The sequence below is a fragment of the Bufo bufo genome, chromosome 2 (assembly GCF_905171765.1).
Source record: "Bufo bufo chromosome 2, aBufBuf1.1, whole genome shotgun sequence".
Classification (NCBI taxonomy): domain Eukaryota; kingdom Metazoa; phylum Chordata; class Amphibia; order Anura; family Bufonidae; genus Bufo; species Bufo bufo.
Window position 1 is genome coordinate 86,975,563 of NC_053390.1, and position 16,167 is coordinate 86,991,729.

A 16,167-nucleotide genomic window follows, 5' to 3' on the forward strand; every position below is an offset into this window, starting at 1 on the left:
GTCCTCTTTTGTTGAAGCCATGGGCAGCAGACAACACATCAAAATTCAACCTCTGCTCCCTTCCCTATGAGCTGGCCAGGCTATTCGGATCTGAACTTGATCGCCTAATGGAGGACCTCGCTGATAAAAAGGGGAAGTCCCTTCCTCAACAATCCTTTCGGGGTCGAGGAAGAGGTAAAGCAGCAAGGTTCCAGGGGAGAGACAGGACCCAGAGGCGCCCTGAAGTCAATAAAAAGAGGTAGAGGTTGCGGTCATGGAAACCGCAGGGCTGAACCATGACTCTCGGCAGCCCGATGGTTTCCCGTCCCCACCCACTGTTCCAGCCCAAAACGCTTATTTCAATCCTCCAGTCGGAGGTCGTTTAAGTTTATTCAAAGTTTTTTGGAATCAAAAAATTCTAGACCTATGGGTGTTAGAGGTCATAACATCAGGGTACAAAATTGATTTTATTTCCCTACCTCAGGAGAGGTTCATCCTGACGAGGGTTTTAACTCCCATCAGACAGTTAGTCCTGGAGGACTCGGTACGGCAGTACATACAGAAGGGGGCACTGGAGGAACTTCCTCCGCGCGAGCAAGGTCGGGAAGTTTATTCTTCCTTATTTCTGGTCCCAAAGCCATCAGGGGATTGGCGTATGATCATCGACCTACGCTATTTTATCAGGAAGAAGCGTTTCCGGATGGAAACCATTTGATCAGTGCTAAACAGGAGATATGATGGTGACGATAGATCTGAAGGATGCTTACCTTCATGTTCCCATCTATCCAGCACACAGAAAGTATCTCAGAGTTGCTGTGACCATAGATGGAGTAGAGAAGCACTACCCATTTGCTGTGTTGCCCTTTGGCATCTCTTCTGCTCCGCACACCTTTACAAAGGTGGCGGCTCCTGTTGTCGCGCATTTAAGGCTTCTAGGGTTAGAAGTCGTCCCCTATTTAGACGACTGGCTGCTAAAAGCCACCTCCGCAGTCGTCCTGCAGACTCACCTTAAGCAAGCTCTCCACACTCTGCAGACTCTAGGTTGGCTTATAAACTGGGACAAGTCACAGTTGATCCCATCTACCACGAGAACATTCCTAGGGTTTTTGATCGACTCACAGCGGATGACCCTGTTCCTGTCGCCACAGAGGAAAGACAGAGTAATAAAAGCTGCAGAGTTTCTACTTCCACCCAGACGGGTGTCTATCAGGGTTCTCCTGAGGATGTTAGGCCACATGTCAGCATCTGCGGAGGCAGTTCCGAGGGCCTTATGGCATCTACGCCCACTTCAGGAAGAAGTTTTAACGGTTTGGAATCGCAAGCCAAAGGACTTGGATCGGATGCACTCCCTGTCTGTAAAAGTCCGTTCTTCACTCAGGTGGTGGAGGAACCTAACAGATGGGAGGTCCTTCATCCAACCTCGTTGGATTACGTTGACCACAGACGCCTCCCTTCTAGGTTGGGGAGCCCATCTGGAGGACTATCCAGTACAAGGTACCTGGAGTCCTCAGGAGAGACTCCTCTCTTCCAATTTGAGGGAGTTGAGAGCGGTCAGACTAGCCCTCAATCATTTTGCTCCCGGACCGACAACACAACAGTAGTGGCTTACCTAAACAAACAGGGAGGAATGAAATCCCAGACTCTCCTAAGGGAGGTAGGACTAATTCTGGCAGAGACCAACCTATCCCACTTACTGGCGGTTCATATCAGAGGAAACCTCAATATAGTGGCAGATCGCCTAAGTCGGGGCCTTCCCATTCCAGGGGAATGGTCATTGAACGAGAACATCTTTTCCAGGATTGTCCAGCGTTTGGGTACTCCAGAGATCGATCTGATGGCAACTTGATTGAACGCCATGGTGAACAGGTTCAGCTCCCTTTACAAGGAGGACAATCCTGTAGCGATAGACGCCCTGTCCATAACTTGGAGGGCTGGCTTATGTGTTCCCTCCAATTTCCATGATACCAAGGGTATTTATGAAGATCAAGCAAGACCAGACCTCAGCGATAGCCATCATACCATTCTGGCCAAAAAGGTCTTGGTTCACCCAGCACATATTGGAGACTTCCCACACAGGACCTAGTGTATCAGGACACAGGTCCCTGTCTAGATCTGAGGAGGCTCAGTCTGACAGCCTGGAGATTGGCAGGTCCCTTCCAAGATGCTAGAAGGTTATCTGCGGAGGTCTTGAGAACAATCTCGCACTCCCGGGCGGAGTCCACAAACAGGAAATACTCTAGGATATACAAGATTTTCATTCTATGGTGTACTGATAGAGAGGTAGTTCCCTCAGATCCTCCTCTCTCTGCGATTCTACAGTTCCTTCAGGATGGTCTAGACAAGGGTCTAAGCCCATCTACATTCAGAGCTCACGTCTCTGCCTTGTCGGCATGTATTGGTAGGCCAATTTCTCAAGACCACCTAATCAGGAGGTTCCTTGAAGGAGCTCAGAGACTTAAACCTAGCATCCTGAGACCGACCCCTGAGTGGGATCTAGCAATAGTGCTAAAGGGGTTGTGTCCCCCCCCCTTCCCTTTGAGCCTTTGGAGGAGGTAGACTTGAGATCCCTATCTCTCAAAGTCATCTTTCTATTAGCTATTACCTCGGCTAAAAGAATTGGGAGTACTTCAAGCTCTAGGAGCAGCAGAGCCATACTTAACTTTCCTCCAGGACAGGGTCCTGTTGAGATTCCTGCCAACCTTTCTGCCAAAGGTTCCTTCATTTGCAAATATTAATCAGACTATAACACTACCAAAGTTTTCCCCTGCTCCAACGTCTCCAGAGGAGGAAAAGTTACTCACCCTGGACATCCTAAGGGTTCTAAAGGTGTATTTGGACAGAACAGTAGATTTCAGAAGATCAGAAAATCTCCTTCTATCCTACTCGGGGAAAAACAGAGGGCTTAAAGCCTCCAAGCCCACTTTGAGTAGGTGGATCAAAGACGCTATCCGTCTGGCCTTTCTGTCCCAAAACCTGTCACCGCCGTCATTTGTGTCTGCCCATTCGACCAGGGCAGTATAAACGTCTTATGCCGAAAGGAAATTAATTCCTTTAGACCAGATTTGCGCTGCCGCCTCTTGGAGTTCCCAGAACACTTTCATCACACATTACCGCATAGACTCAAGGCGAGCAGAGGGAGCTGCCTTTGGACACTCTGTTCTAAGTGCTGCTCTCCCTTAGGATGAGAGGGAGATTATATGTATATTTATGCTTACACAAAGATCTTTTGCCCTCCCAATTTGTGTAAGGTCCTTGCTACTTCCCCACTTGTGCTGCTGGTTAGGACGAAAGGGAAGCGTCAATTTTGACGTAAATTTGTTTTCCCTTAGTCCTAACAGCAGCACACAAATTTCCCACCCTCTGGGGTTGTGTGGATTACTTGTTAAAGAAAGCGACCCCGTCCAGACAAGGGGCGGGTTATATAGGGGTGGGCATCAATTAATTAATTAATTAATGAGATACTTGGCAGAAATTTTTTGTTTAATAAAATTCCACCTGTCCTGACCAGCTTCACAGGGGCAAATCCCCACTTGTAGGGGAAAACAAATTTACGTCAAAATTTACATGCCTCATGCACAAGAGCATTGTTTGGGTCCACATCCGAGCCACATCTGTTGCTCCATTCCGTGGCCCTGCAAAAAATAAAAATTAAATAGAACCTGTCCTATTCTTGTCCGTTTTGCGGCATCCGTGTTTTGTAGACCATGTAGCCCAAGTCTGAATTGTTGGCATTATCATGCCTACTGAACGTGAGGGACTAGAAGTGGGGCTACCCTTCCTCACTGACTCCTGTTCATCTGTGCATTGTAAGAAAATGAGCATAGTAATACCGTTCTGTAGATATTCTGATGTAAACTGTTGGTATCTGGGTATGATTTGCAATTTCTGCTCTGGATGCTTGCTAATTTGGCATTAAACTGGAAAGATAAAAGACATTAAACTGTAAATTATATAACAAATAATAACTGAATAAAAATTGATGCTTTATCTATGTGTCTTACACATTGTGGTTCAGAGGGGTAAGGATAGGCCTACTCTGAATAAAATACGCACAGTACCAGCAATCAGACCATTCCCTGCAATCATCGTCGAAGACACTTATTGTCAGTTACACAAGTGTGACCCAGTGCACAGCTTCACAGATACGTCAGGTTATGTGCACTTTTGAAGCCACTTTTTTAAGAATGTCTTAATGCATCTAAAATAAAAATTGAAGCAACTTTGCAAATAGCCTAGACTAAATATGCTATTGTTTTTTTATCTACAGGTTCAGTGTGTACTTATTCTTATCCCTCAAAATATGCAGTGTACGAGATGTGACATAGCTTCCATAATCTGCAGCTTTTCTACAATTGGTAATATAGACTTCGAGATTGCAGTCCGTTACCTCGGGCACCAGCTAAGTAATGATTGCCTGTGAACTTTGTATATTTTTTGGTGCTGTGGTGTCCATTTCTTTTGAGATTTACATAATTTTCCACCACAAACAGTATAGGAGATGCCACCATCTTCTTTCCTGCTATATGAGGATAGAGATAGTCTGTGAGGAGTCATGTTGTCCTAATAAGTCCAGAGACTCTTGCTGGTACTGGGGTCATAAATCTGAGGTTCAGGAGCTGATGCCTGAGCCAGACAAACCTTTTCCTGCTGGAGTAGCACAGGAGAAAGTAGACCTGCAGCCACGAGGCAGGGCCCCAGTGCTAGACATGCTAAAAAACTGGCTGGCTTTCCTATCTTCTGTATTGAGTTGTTTGACCACATAGTGAATGCGTCTTCTTCCCATACTCTGATCTCCTTTGCATATGGCTCCCTATTAGGTAAATATTTAAAGACCCCAGTAGCGTTTCTAAATGAAAAGTGGGAGGTGGATGTGGATGTAGGTCCTCTTTCCACTGAAAAGTGGGAGAACATATTGGCATATGCACCTATCTTATCCTTGTGCATTGTGCAATGTCGCTTACAACTCTTTTTTACTGGACAGTATATATGGGACCCCACAGCTGCTATTTAAAATGGGACTTAGAACTAATGCTAAATGCCCTCGATGCCCAGAACAAGAGGCAGATTTCAAAGATATGTTATTGTCCTGTGTAGGGTTGAGCGAAGTGGTGAGCGCAGTGACGTCATTGCAGGTCCTGCAGAAAGAAGAGGATACCGGCTGCGCGATCAAGTGGATGAGGTGAGTTTTTTTAAAATTATTTTTAACCCCTCACTGGCCATTTTATTTAGCATTCTGTCTTAAGAATGCTATTATTTTCCGTTATAACTATGTTATAACGGAAAATAATAAAGTGAAGTTGACTTTAATGGGGTCCGGGTTCGGGGTCAGAACCCGAACTTCCACGGGTTCGGTCATCCCTAGTCCTGTGGGGCCTTAACTACGTTATGGACTGAGTTATTTCAACTAGAAAGGGATATATAACATTCGGATCCCTAAGTTTCTACTAATCAATTTTCTGGGGTACGTGAAAGACTAAGTCTACTTTCACACTCGCGTTTTGGCTTTCCGTTTGTGATATCCGTTCAGGGCTCTCACAATCGGTCCAAAATGGATCAGTTTGCATTCGAATGCATTCTGAATGGAAAAGGATCCGCTCACAATGCATCAGTTTGCATTAGTTCAGTCTCCATTCCGCTTTGGAGACGGACACCAAAACGCTGCTTGCAGCGTTTTGGTATCCGTCTGATGAAACTGAGCCATTTTCTATTGTGCCAGATTGTGTCAGTGAAAACGGATCCGTCCCCATTGACTTACATTGTGTGCCAGGATGGATCTGTTTTCACTGACACAATCTGGCACAATAGAAAATTGATCCGTCCCCCATTGACTTTCAATGGTGTTCAAGACGGATCCGTCTTGGCTATGTTAAAGATAATACAAACTGATCCGTTCTGAACGGATGTAGACGGATGTATTATCTGAACGGATCCGTCCATGACGGATCTGCACAAAATGCAAGTGTAAAAGTAGCCTTAGGCCGAATGCACACGACCGTGTTCCGCGGCCGAGAGTGGTCCATGGTAACCCGGTGGGGATTCCTGCTGACAGCAGGAGCGCACGGCGTCATTGGTTGCTATGACGCCGTGCACTTCATGCCGCCGCTGCTGTACAGTGATACACTCTTATAGATCATACGAGTGTATCACTGTACAGCAGCGGCGGCATGAAGCGCACAGCGTCATAGCAACCAATGACGCCGTGGAATCCCTACCGGGTTACCACGGACCGCTCTCAGCCACGGAACCTGGCCGTGTGCATGAGGCCTTACCCACAAAATTGGATGATGTAGTTAGATATAGCTAAAATACTCTATTTAACTCAAAAATGGATAGCCAAGTATTTGCTTTAGTCGGTCCGGCAAACCATGTCTAAAGACCTATGATTCTACTGGAGAGAGGAGGGTATTTGAAAAGAGGGACACTGAAAACACAGTGGGATTTATGAATGGATAAACTGGGATTGGCATCTCCTGCTCTCATCAGAGCTTGAACACTTACTATGACCAGCTAATATGTAACTGCATTTAATGCTACATTGGTGTTGGTTTTTGTGTGACCCGTTTACCTGTTAGAGTGGCTGTTCTCCTTTTTGGGTTCAATAAATACTGAGGATGGCACAGTATAAGTAGCAAAGCATACCCCAAAATATGCAATGTGTCAGAAGTTGCATAGTTGAGACAGACAGTGTTATACAGTATATGTTATATTTTACAGTTATATAAGAGATTGTATATATTAATACCTGAATTGTTGGTGAACAGACAGGAAGTTACTTAAAGGGGTTTTCCAAGAATTATATACTGATGACCTATCCTCTGAATAGGTCATCAGTATCTGATCAATGGGGATCCGACACCCCTGCCAATCAGCCGTTTGAGAAGATAGCGAAGCTTCAGTAACACTGTGGCCTTCTCTTAGCTTTCCCTAGACCAAGTGATGTCATGTTCATTGGTCACATGGCCTAGGTGCAGTTCAGTCCCATAGAAGTAAATGGGGCTGAGCTGCCAAGGCAAGCACAGCCGCTATACAATGTACAGTACTGTGCTTGGTGAGCAGGGAGAAGGCAGCGACACTACAGAGTGCCAGTGCCTTCACAAACAGGTGATTGGCGGGGGTCCTGGGTGTCGGACCCCCACCGATCAGATATTGATGACCTACCGGCGCTCAGCTATGTGCGGTAGTCCCCTAGAGAATGAAGGGAGCAATAAGGCGCATGTGCGGTCTGCTGCTCCAGCGGGGTAACAGGATCCCCATTCTTGGGATCAGTGAGGATAGTAGATAACTTAGATCATGTGGATAGGGGATAACTTGAAAACTTGACACAATCTTGACACGGCCTGGAAGTGGCTTTCTCCCCGTTTACATTCACGCTTGGGGAAGGTGGGATGGGGGTCAGGAGTGACAGCTGTTGAACTACCTGGACCATTTCTATCCCAAATAAAATGGAAAACACCTATATTCTTATTAATGCTTGAGATCATAACAAAATACTCGTAAATACCTCTATTTGCTGTCTGATCATCTCACTTTGCTTCTCTTTCTCCTGATTTCGCAGCTGTATCCAGAGATCCGATATTTCCTTCTCCTTTGTAGACAGCAGACTGTGTTTCTCTTCTTCTTTTATCAATACTATAAATATAACTTCTTATTAGTGTGATAACTGATTATGCCTTTCACTAGGGTAGCCATGGATCAGATTTGCCTCTAGGCTCACAGCACAGTGGGACATCTTCCAAGTGGCTATTTATTTCCAAGCTCAAATACTGCAATATAGTTATATAACAGGAAAACATTGAGGTCGCTCTAGTATAATACTCAGTGCTTATATATACGACCTGGCTTACACACTTCTTTATTAGTTACTAGAAACCATAAATATATGCAGCAGAAGGACAAGACGTGCGGTGGTGTTAATTGACCAGCTTATTTATAGGGGGCTTGGGTGTCATCAATTAGGTTTATATTGAAGTAGTTGTTTGCATTTTAATTAACTACTGGGTCCGAGACCTCAAATCTTGCAGACTATGGTGATGGATGGACATGGCATTTCCATACTTCCTCTACAGTATGTATGGTGGATCACTATAGGTAAATCTGCTGTAAAGACATCTACATTCGTGGCCAAAAGTTTTGAGAATTACATAAATATTGGAAATTGGAAAAGTTGCTGATTAAGTTTTTATAATAGCAATTTGCATATACTCCAGAATGTTATGAAGAGTGATCAGATGAATTGCATAGTCCTTCTTTGCCATGAAAATTAACTTAATCCCAAAAAAAACTTTCCACTGCATTTCATTGCTGTCATTAAAGGACCTGCTGAGATCATTTCAGTAATCGTCTTGTTAACTCAGGTGAGAATATTGACGAGCACAAGGCTGGAGATCATTATGTCAGGCTGATTGGGTTAAAATGGCAGACTTGACATGTTAAAAGGAGGGTGATGCTTGAAATCATTGTTCTTCCATTGTTAACCATGGTGACCTGCAAAGAAACACGTGCAGCCATCATTGCGTTGCATAAAAATGGCTTCACAGGCAAGGATATTGTGGCTACTAAGATTGCACCTCAATCAACAATTTATAGGATCATCAAGAACTTCAAGGAAAGAGGTTCAATTCTTGTTAAGAAGGCTTCAGGGTGTCCAAGAAAGTCCAGCAAGCGCCAGGATCGTCTCCTAAAGAGGATTCAGCTGCGGGATCGGAGTGCCACCAGTGCAGAGCTTGCTCAGGAATGGCAGCAGGCAGGTGTGAGCGCATCTGCACGCACAGTGAGGCGAAGACTTTTGGAAGATGGCCTGGTGTCAAGAAGGGCAGCAAACAAGCCACTTCTCTCCAAAAAAACATCAGGGACAGATGGATCTTCTGCAGAAAGTATGGTGAATGGACTGCTGAGGACTGGGGCAAAGTCATATTCTCCGATGAAGCCTCTTTCCGATTGTTTGGGGCATCTGGAAAAAGGCTTGTCCGGAGAAGAAAAGATGAGCGCTCAGGAGGAGGAAGCAAACTATACGCGAAACGCGCGTTGAGGAGCGCCATTGCCCTGGTACCTGTCCCAGCTCTGTTGGTATGTAGCCCTCTTCACTTGCATTACCTAGTATTTTTTGGACTTTGTGTCTGTAACTTTGGTATTTATGCACTCCGGTTCTTCGAGGCAAGCACACCCTTGCTATAGAGTCTCCATGTATCTGGCACTATATCCATGGGGATAATTGGCCATTTAGATATTATACATATGGAGATTCTATCACGTCCATTTATTTGGTGGGGCAGGTAGCAGTGTGAAGCAGGATTGTGGTTGTCCCTGCTCATTTATTGTCATATAATATGTATCATGTATGTCTTTTATGGATATTGTAATAAAATTGATTTGTATTTTCTCATACCGGTGTGTCACGCACTCTTTTTCTTTATTGTGTTATTTTGTATTTGCGGGAGTGTACCGTTAATATGTAAGACCGCAGGTGATTTAATAATATTTGTGTCATTCTCAAAACTTTTGGCCACGACTGTATATAAACACCATTTTCTTCCCTGCAGCTAAATATTTTATTTTAATCAAAGTATATACAGGTGGTTGTACCTAGTGGCAAGTGTTTAACTCACCTTTAGGGTCCATTCACACGTCCGCAATTTCGTTCCGCATTTTGCGGAACGGAATTGCGGACCTATTCATTCCTATGGGGCAGCACGATGTGCTGCCCGGACACGGAATTGCGGATCCGCACTTCTGGGTCCGCACTTCCGTTCCACAAAAAAATAGTGGACAAGAACAGGCCTATTCTATTAGTGCCGGCAATGTGCGGTCCGCAAAATGCGGAAAGACATTGCCGCTGTCTGTGTTTTGCGGATCCGTGGATCCGCAAAACACGTTGCGGACGTGTGAATGGAGCCTTAACCTACATTACAGGGAAAATTATATGTGGTAAAATTAATTGGGTGTCCAGGTAATACATGCAGTTACCCAGTAGATCACTGCTAAGGCTACTTTCACACTAGCGTTTTTTGTGGATCTGTCATGGATCTGCAAAATGCTTCCGTTACAATAATACAACCGTATGCATCAGTCATGAACGGATCCGGTTGTATTATGTCTTCCATAGACATGACGGATCCGTCTTGAACACCACTGAAAGTCAATGGGGGATGGATCCGTTTTCTATTGTGCCAGATTGTGTCATAGAAAATGGATCTGTCCCCATTGACTTAGATTGTGTGCCAGGACGGATCCGTTTGTCTCCGCTTTGTCAGGCTGACAGAAAAACGCTGCAGGCAGAGCGGAATGGTGACTGAACAGAGGCAAACTGATACATTCTCAGCGGATCCTTTTCCATTCAGAATGCATTAGGGCAAAACTGATCCATTTGGATCGCTTGTGAGAGCCCTGAACGGATCTCACACACGGAAAGCCAAAACAATAGTGTGAAAGTAGCCTTAGAGTTAATTTACTATTAAAAGGGTTCTTTCCATGCTTTGAGTGTGATCCCAAGAGCTGTATATAGGTGGCACAGCTTCGTTATTATGCCCTACTCACTATGGGGAAGGCTGGACCTTCCCTCACTGAGGGAGGAACTAGTGTAGTCTGATTGCATCAGCCTGTGAGTCTGGCCTTAGCAGCTGTTGTGAGGAGCTGCATACAGTATGCCTGTGCAGTGTGAGACTTACTACAATAGGTTCTCCATCCCTACATACTGAGGACATGTATGACAGACGGAAGCAACAAATCTATAGACTGTCAAGGATCACTAGGACTGTGCATATTAGTAAAGGCAAAGCTTGTTTATGGCTAGGGACTTTGCTTCTTGTGGAGAGGGTATACTTCTTCATCTCCCGGCCAACACACTTCTATAATGGATTGGCCATCCATTTGAAAATCTGCACCCCACAGTGGGAACGTCAGTACTGATTGTGAGAGTTTTGCATGCCTGTGGTCAATTTAGGAAGATTGCAAAGTGTGTTTAGAGTGAGACTCAGAGACTACTACTAACATCATTGTCGCTGCCTATACACAGCCTATACATCATCAGCCTATACCTCCGAATTGTGCTTGATATACAGTATGCTTGTACTTCATATTCCATCATCCAAGATGTTCTTTGATATCAATAAACTGGACCTGGTCATTGACCATCCGTCTGCTGTCCCCTGCATCTAACATCCTGCCTTGCTCCCTGCCAACTATCCACCATCAAGGGCACCCCAGCTACTACCAGGCAGGAGCCCCAGTACAAGGGTGTGCCCCAGTGGAAGAAAGGATGCACCTTTCCTTCACTGCACGGCCCTCGAGAACGTTGGAGTGAGGACAGCCACCGTGAACTGTGAGTACTACTACCACATACATAACCACTACCTCCCATCATCGGCTTTCCTCCAAGTCACTGCATACACACATGTCCTCAATAGAGTCACTTTTTGCAGCCAGTCTCTGCTCCAGACTTTGGATGCTGGGATTCATAAATGAAAATGGGTTATCTAAACCTCTCTTACTAAACATAATCAGGGGTGGACTTGGCATTTCTGGGGGCCGTAATCAGGACAGCTAGCTAGGAATCGCTATTCCGGACAGTGGCTCCCTGTCTGTCCACAAATGTATGTGCGTCATCAGAACGCAGATACAGTTGAAATCTGTGGCCTGGGAAGATTCTCGCTTTTCTGCTGAAAAATAAAAATAGGGGCCAGCAGGGTAATCATATTAAAACTTTTAAAGGGGTTCTGCAGTTTTTTTAAACTGATGATCTATCCTCTGGATAGATCATCAGCACCTGATTGGCGGAGGTGCGACACCCGGGACCCCGCCGATCAGCTGTGTGAGAAGGCAGCGGCGCTGGCAGTAGCGCCCGGCCTTCTCGCTGTTTACCGCAAGCCCAGTGACGTCACGACTAGTATTAATGGCCTGGGCGGGGCTAAGCTCCATTCAAATGAACAGAGCCTAGAGGGTGTCGGACCCCCGCCGATCAGGTGCTGATGATCTATCCAGAGGATAGATCATCAGTTTAAAAAAACTGCAGAACCCCTTTAATGTCCTTAAAAAATTATAAAAAAGGGAAAGTATTGCTGAAGCAATAACAAAATGCAGCAAATAAAATGAGTGCTGTGACTCAACCATGCTCTATAGTAATCGGAGAGGTCTTACCATTCCTGTCGACACACAGTGGTATTGGATACTCCAGTATGCAAAGCGATGCAGCGGGTCGTCACAATTCGGGTCCCCTTAAGTAGGCAGCAGGATGCGGTATCTGTTCCTAAATTGCCCTACTTGGCTTAGTCTGAAATGTACGTCCAGCCAAGTGGAGCACCTGCCCTGAAAGGGGCAACCCCTCTGGACAGTCCCTCTCTGGTCTGGAGACCCTCCACTCAACCCTGACCCAGGTGGTACCGGTCCGGCTGTACAGAGTTGACAGAAAGTAAAGCAAAGTCGTCCCTGCGCATAACGTCTGGGCTGTGTTGCCCAGTTTCCTCATGGGACATAGAGAAACAAAGTAATTGCTGCTATCTGCCCGTGGCAGTTTGGAGCACAGAAGTAGAATATGGTACGCTAAATAACAGGGCCATATACATAGTCTCCAAAGTGCTCCAAAAAGTCCCACCAATAGTAATAATTCTCTCCCAGAGTGTCCCCATTATTAATAGTGCCCCCTATAGTGCTCTAATAGTGATAATGCTCTCCAAGAGTGCAATGGCCTCCATATTGTGCTCAATAACAATGCCACCACAGTACCCCCAGTAATAATAGCGCAGTTATTATGCTTCCCTGTAGTGCCCCCAGTATATGTAATAGCCCAGTAGTACCACCAGTATTTAATACCCCCGTATTTATAATTGCTCTACTGTAGTGCCCCCAGTATGTTTAATGTCCCCAAGCAGTGCACCCTGTATCTATAATTCCCCCTCTTTGTACATCCCCCAGTAGTGCCCTCTGTATTATTATAATGTCCTGTAGAAGTGCCCCCTTTATTTATAATGCTCTCCCCTATCTACTGCCTTAGTAATGACCCCTGTATTATACCTCTCAGCAGTGCCCCCTATATTACTATAATGCCCAGTAGTCCTCCCGTATTACTATAATGCCCCATTAGTGCCCCCTGTATTATTATAATGTCCCACGGCAGTGCCCCCTGTATTATAATGTCCCCCAGAAATGCCCCCTTTATTTATAATGCTCTCCCATATGGACTGCCCCAGTAGTGCCTCTTGTATTATGTCCCCCAGCAGTGCCCCCTCTATTATGTTCCCCAGCAGCGTCCCATATATTACTCTAATGTCCCCCAGCAGTGCCCCCTGTATTATTATAATGTCCCATCAGTGCCCCCTGTATTACTATAATGCTCCCAGTATTTATAATTGCCCCCTGTAATGCTCCCAGTATGATTAATGTCCCCAAGCAGTGCCCCCTGTATTTATAATGCCCCCTCTCTGTACTGTTCCCCAGTAGTGCATCCTGTTTTATTATAATCTCAGCCTTCATTTATAATGCTCTCCTCTCTGTATTGCCCCCAGTAGTGCCCCTTGTATTTGTACATACTGTATGTCCTCCAGCAGTGCCCTTGGTATTTGTATGTCCCATTGTAGTGCCCCTGGTAATTGTATGTCCTCTGGCAGTGCCCCCTTTAATGCTCTCCCCTCTGTACTTTGGCCAGTAGTGAAAGAAAAAAAAAAAAACGTTAACTCCGTCATTCCCATACATTACCATACTGGAGATACAACGCATAAAATTACATAACATAAATAAAAAAAAATATTTGCAATCACCCCTTGATCTAGAGTATTGTACTTGCTGTGATGTTACGCAGTGCATCCCTCCCAGTTGATTGTCCAGGAGAACCCACCGAAGTGGCTTTATACAAATCAGCCAATCAGATGGCAGCCATCACTTTCTGGGAGCTGTTCAGTGGATGCTGTAGCAAGCTGTTGTTAAATGGATTTAACTGTTCATCTGTTTCCTTCAGGCTATGGTACTGGAACTCGCACTTTGAATGGAACAGGAAGCACAACGCTGTTGAAAGTGTAGTGGCTTTGCAGTAACCCAGTACGACCACTACCCTTAGAATGGAGCTGTGCTTTCTGCTCCATTCAAAGTGCTAGCTTTAGCGCAGGGAACAGCTGATTGGTGGGGGTGCCGGGTTTCAGACCCTTTCCAATCAGATATTAATGACCTATCCTCAGGAGCCTGGAAACCCCCATTAAGATATGTAATAGATGTCCTGTCTGGTGATAGAGTCTCTTCTGCCGTTCAAATTATACATTTAATATTGTACTATGTTGTATAAGCAAAGTATTGTGAAACCTACAATTCTCCTCCATTTCACGCTGGATCTTCTGTATCTGAGTCTTGTAATTTCCTTCCTTAGTTCTCATGTTATCCATTAGCGAGTCTATATTTTTCTTATACTCCTAAAAAGAGTGCATTAAATTAAAACTGCAAATTACAAGAACCTTATAAGAGCTTATGGAATAGAAATCAAATAAAACCTACAGACTGGAAGTTATAAACATCTTTGCAGTAGTTTGGAGGATTTTAAAAGGTGCAAATTGTGCAAACTTCTTGCTTTTTAGATAAGTGGGCATGGTATACTGGGAGAGATGTGGCCTAACACTTTTAGAGCCCTTACACACATGAATTTAGCTCTGGTGTATTTTTTTTATCTGTAAGACCTAGTTCACACTTCAGCATACTTCCCAACTTTTTGGTCAAAGAGGGACACTTCTGGTTGATTGATTAAAATTTTTTTGTTTTCCTGATTATCTATACACTTTAATAGTTTTTTAGTGCTCAATAGCACAAAAATTATCCAAATATAGAAATTTCTCAAATCAAACTTTGTTTTCAGTCCTGCATAACAAAAACCAGACGGATCCGGTATGCTTGGCCATAGACTTCTATTATGACGGATTAAAATGGAATACTGTACCTCTTAAAGGCTTCCGTTTTGCATTCTGTCTACGAATTTCATTATATTCCATTATAACAGAATCCACAACCGAATTCCTACACCACCCGAACACCGAACCCAAACCTGTAAAGTCTGGGTTCCCTAATCCCTAATAAAGAATTATGGCCCAAATCTAGTTCCCTATTTCACATGTTTTTAATCAATTTTTTTTTTTTTTGGGGGGGGGGGGGGTTGTTGATTATGTTCAAACTAGCAGCATATATACTTGATTACTACACCAATAGACAGAGTGGAACACAAAAGTATCTGGGGGTGATAACGAATTTAGGCCCAAATATATTTCCCATGTTTTAATTAAAAAAAATTGGGGGGTTGTTGATTATATTCAAACTAGCAGCATATACTGTATACGTGATTAATACAACATTATCTGAGAGGCCCAAAAATGTCAAGGCCACAGAACGGTTCCAAATGAAAGACCCAGAGCCCGTAAATCTGTGCCAGGATGTAGGTAGTCGCACCACCATCTATCCCGCCAGGAGTAGTGGTAGTAGTAGGCCACAGTTGTTCCTGCTGGCTTCATAAAGGTATAACATTATAGTTGAGGAGAAGGAGGAGAAGATAGTGGATTGGATGGCTCACTCCTCCTGTCATTTGCAGCGGGATGACATAAAGGTGACTTCAGACTCTGACACAGTGCTGTGGAGCCAGGGGACACAGCGTTCTTCCTGCTCCTCCTCCTTGCAGCCCCACAGAAGGCTTCCAGTGAAGTCCTCCCAGTCTTCACTGTCCCTTCCTATAGTGGCACCTTCATTTTTCTTAAGAAGTGGCAAGAAAACCCCACTACGCTCTACAGCAGATAGTCAATACAGTCTCCCTTTTGACGACTTGCGTGAGAGCAGTCAGCGTTTGTACTGCTCTGAGGACGGGGGAAGCAGGGGAAGCGGCTGCTTTAATGCCTGAACTTAGAAGGGGCCCATGCAGGGTGAGGACTAAAAGATTTTATTCTCAGGGCCCCCTCAACAGTATTATGATATAACATATTATACAGTGACACTGTAGTAAACAGACAAAGCAGCTGCCAGGCCTTGTCTGAGAGAGCGATCTAGACTAACCACAGGAATGGGGTTTGCATGGGAGGAGGGGGTTATGAAGAAGTTTTTTGGGGCGGGGCCCATTCATAAATTAGCTGTGGGGCCCAGTCATTTCTAGTTATGCCACTGCCTGAGGAGAAAGTGGAAGAGGAGGCTGCAGACCCCAGGCATAGTCATGTTGGTAGTGGTAGTAGTTATGACCCT

General features: G+C 44.8%; 1 protein-coding gene across 1 annotated transcript in view; it reads right to left on the minus strand.

The window, feature by feature from the left end:
* Window positions 1-16,167, minus strand: part of CCDC152 (coiled-coil domain containing 152) — a 47,637-nt gene that overhangs the window by 16,043 nt on the left and 15,427 nt on the right. The window contains exons 9-11 of the mRNA XM_040419622.1: window positions 14,267-14,369; window positions 7,481-7,608; window positions 3,810-3,896 (exon numbers count right to left, since the gene is read on the minus strand). Of these exons, the coding sequence (XP_040275556.1) occupies window positions 3,810-3,896; window positions 7,481-7,608; window positions 14,267-14,369 (318 nt within the window). The remainder of the gene's footprint in view (window positions 1-3,809; window positions 3,897-7,480; window positions 7,609-14,266; window positions 14,370-16,167) is intronic.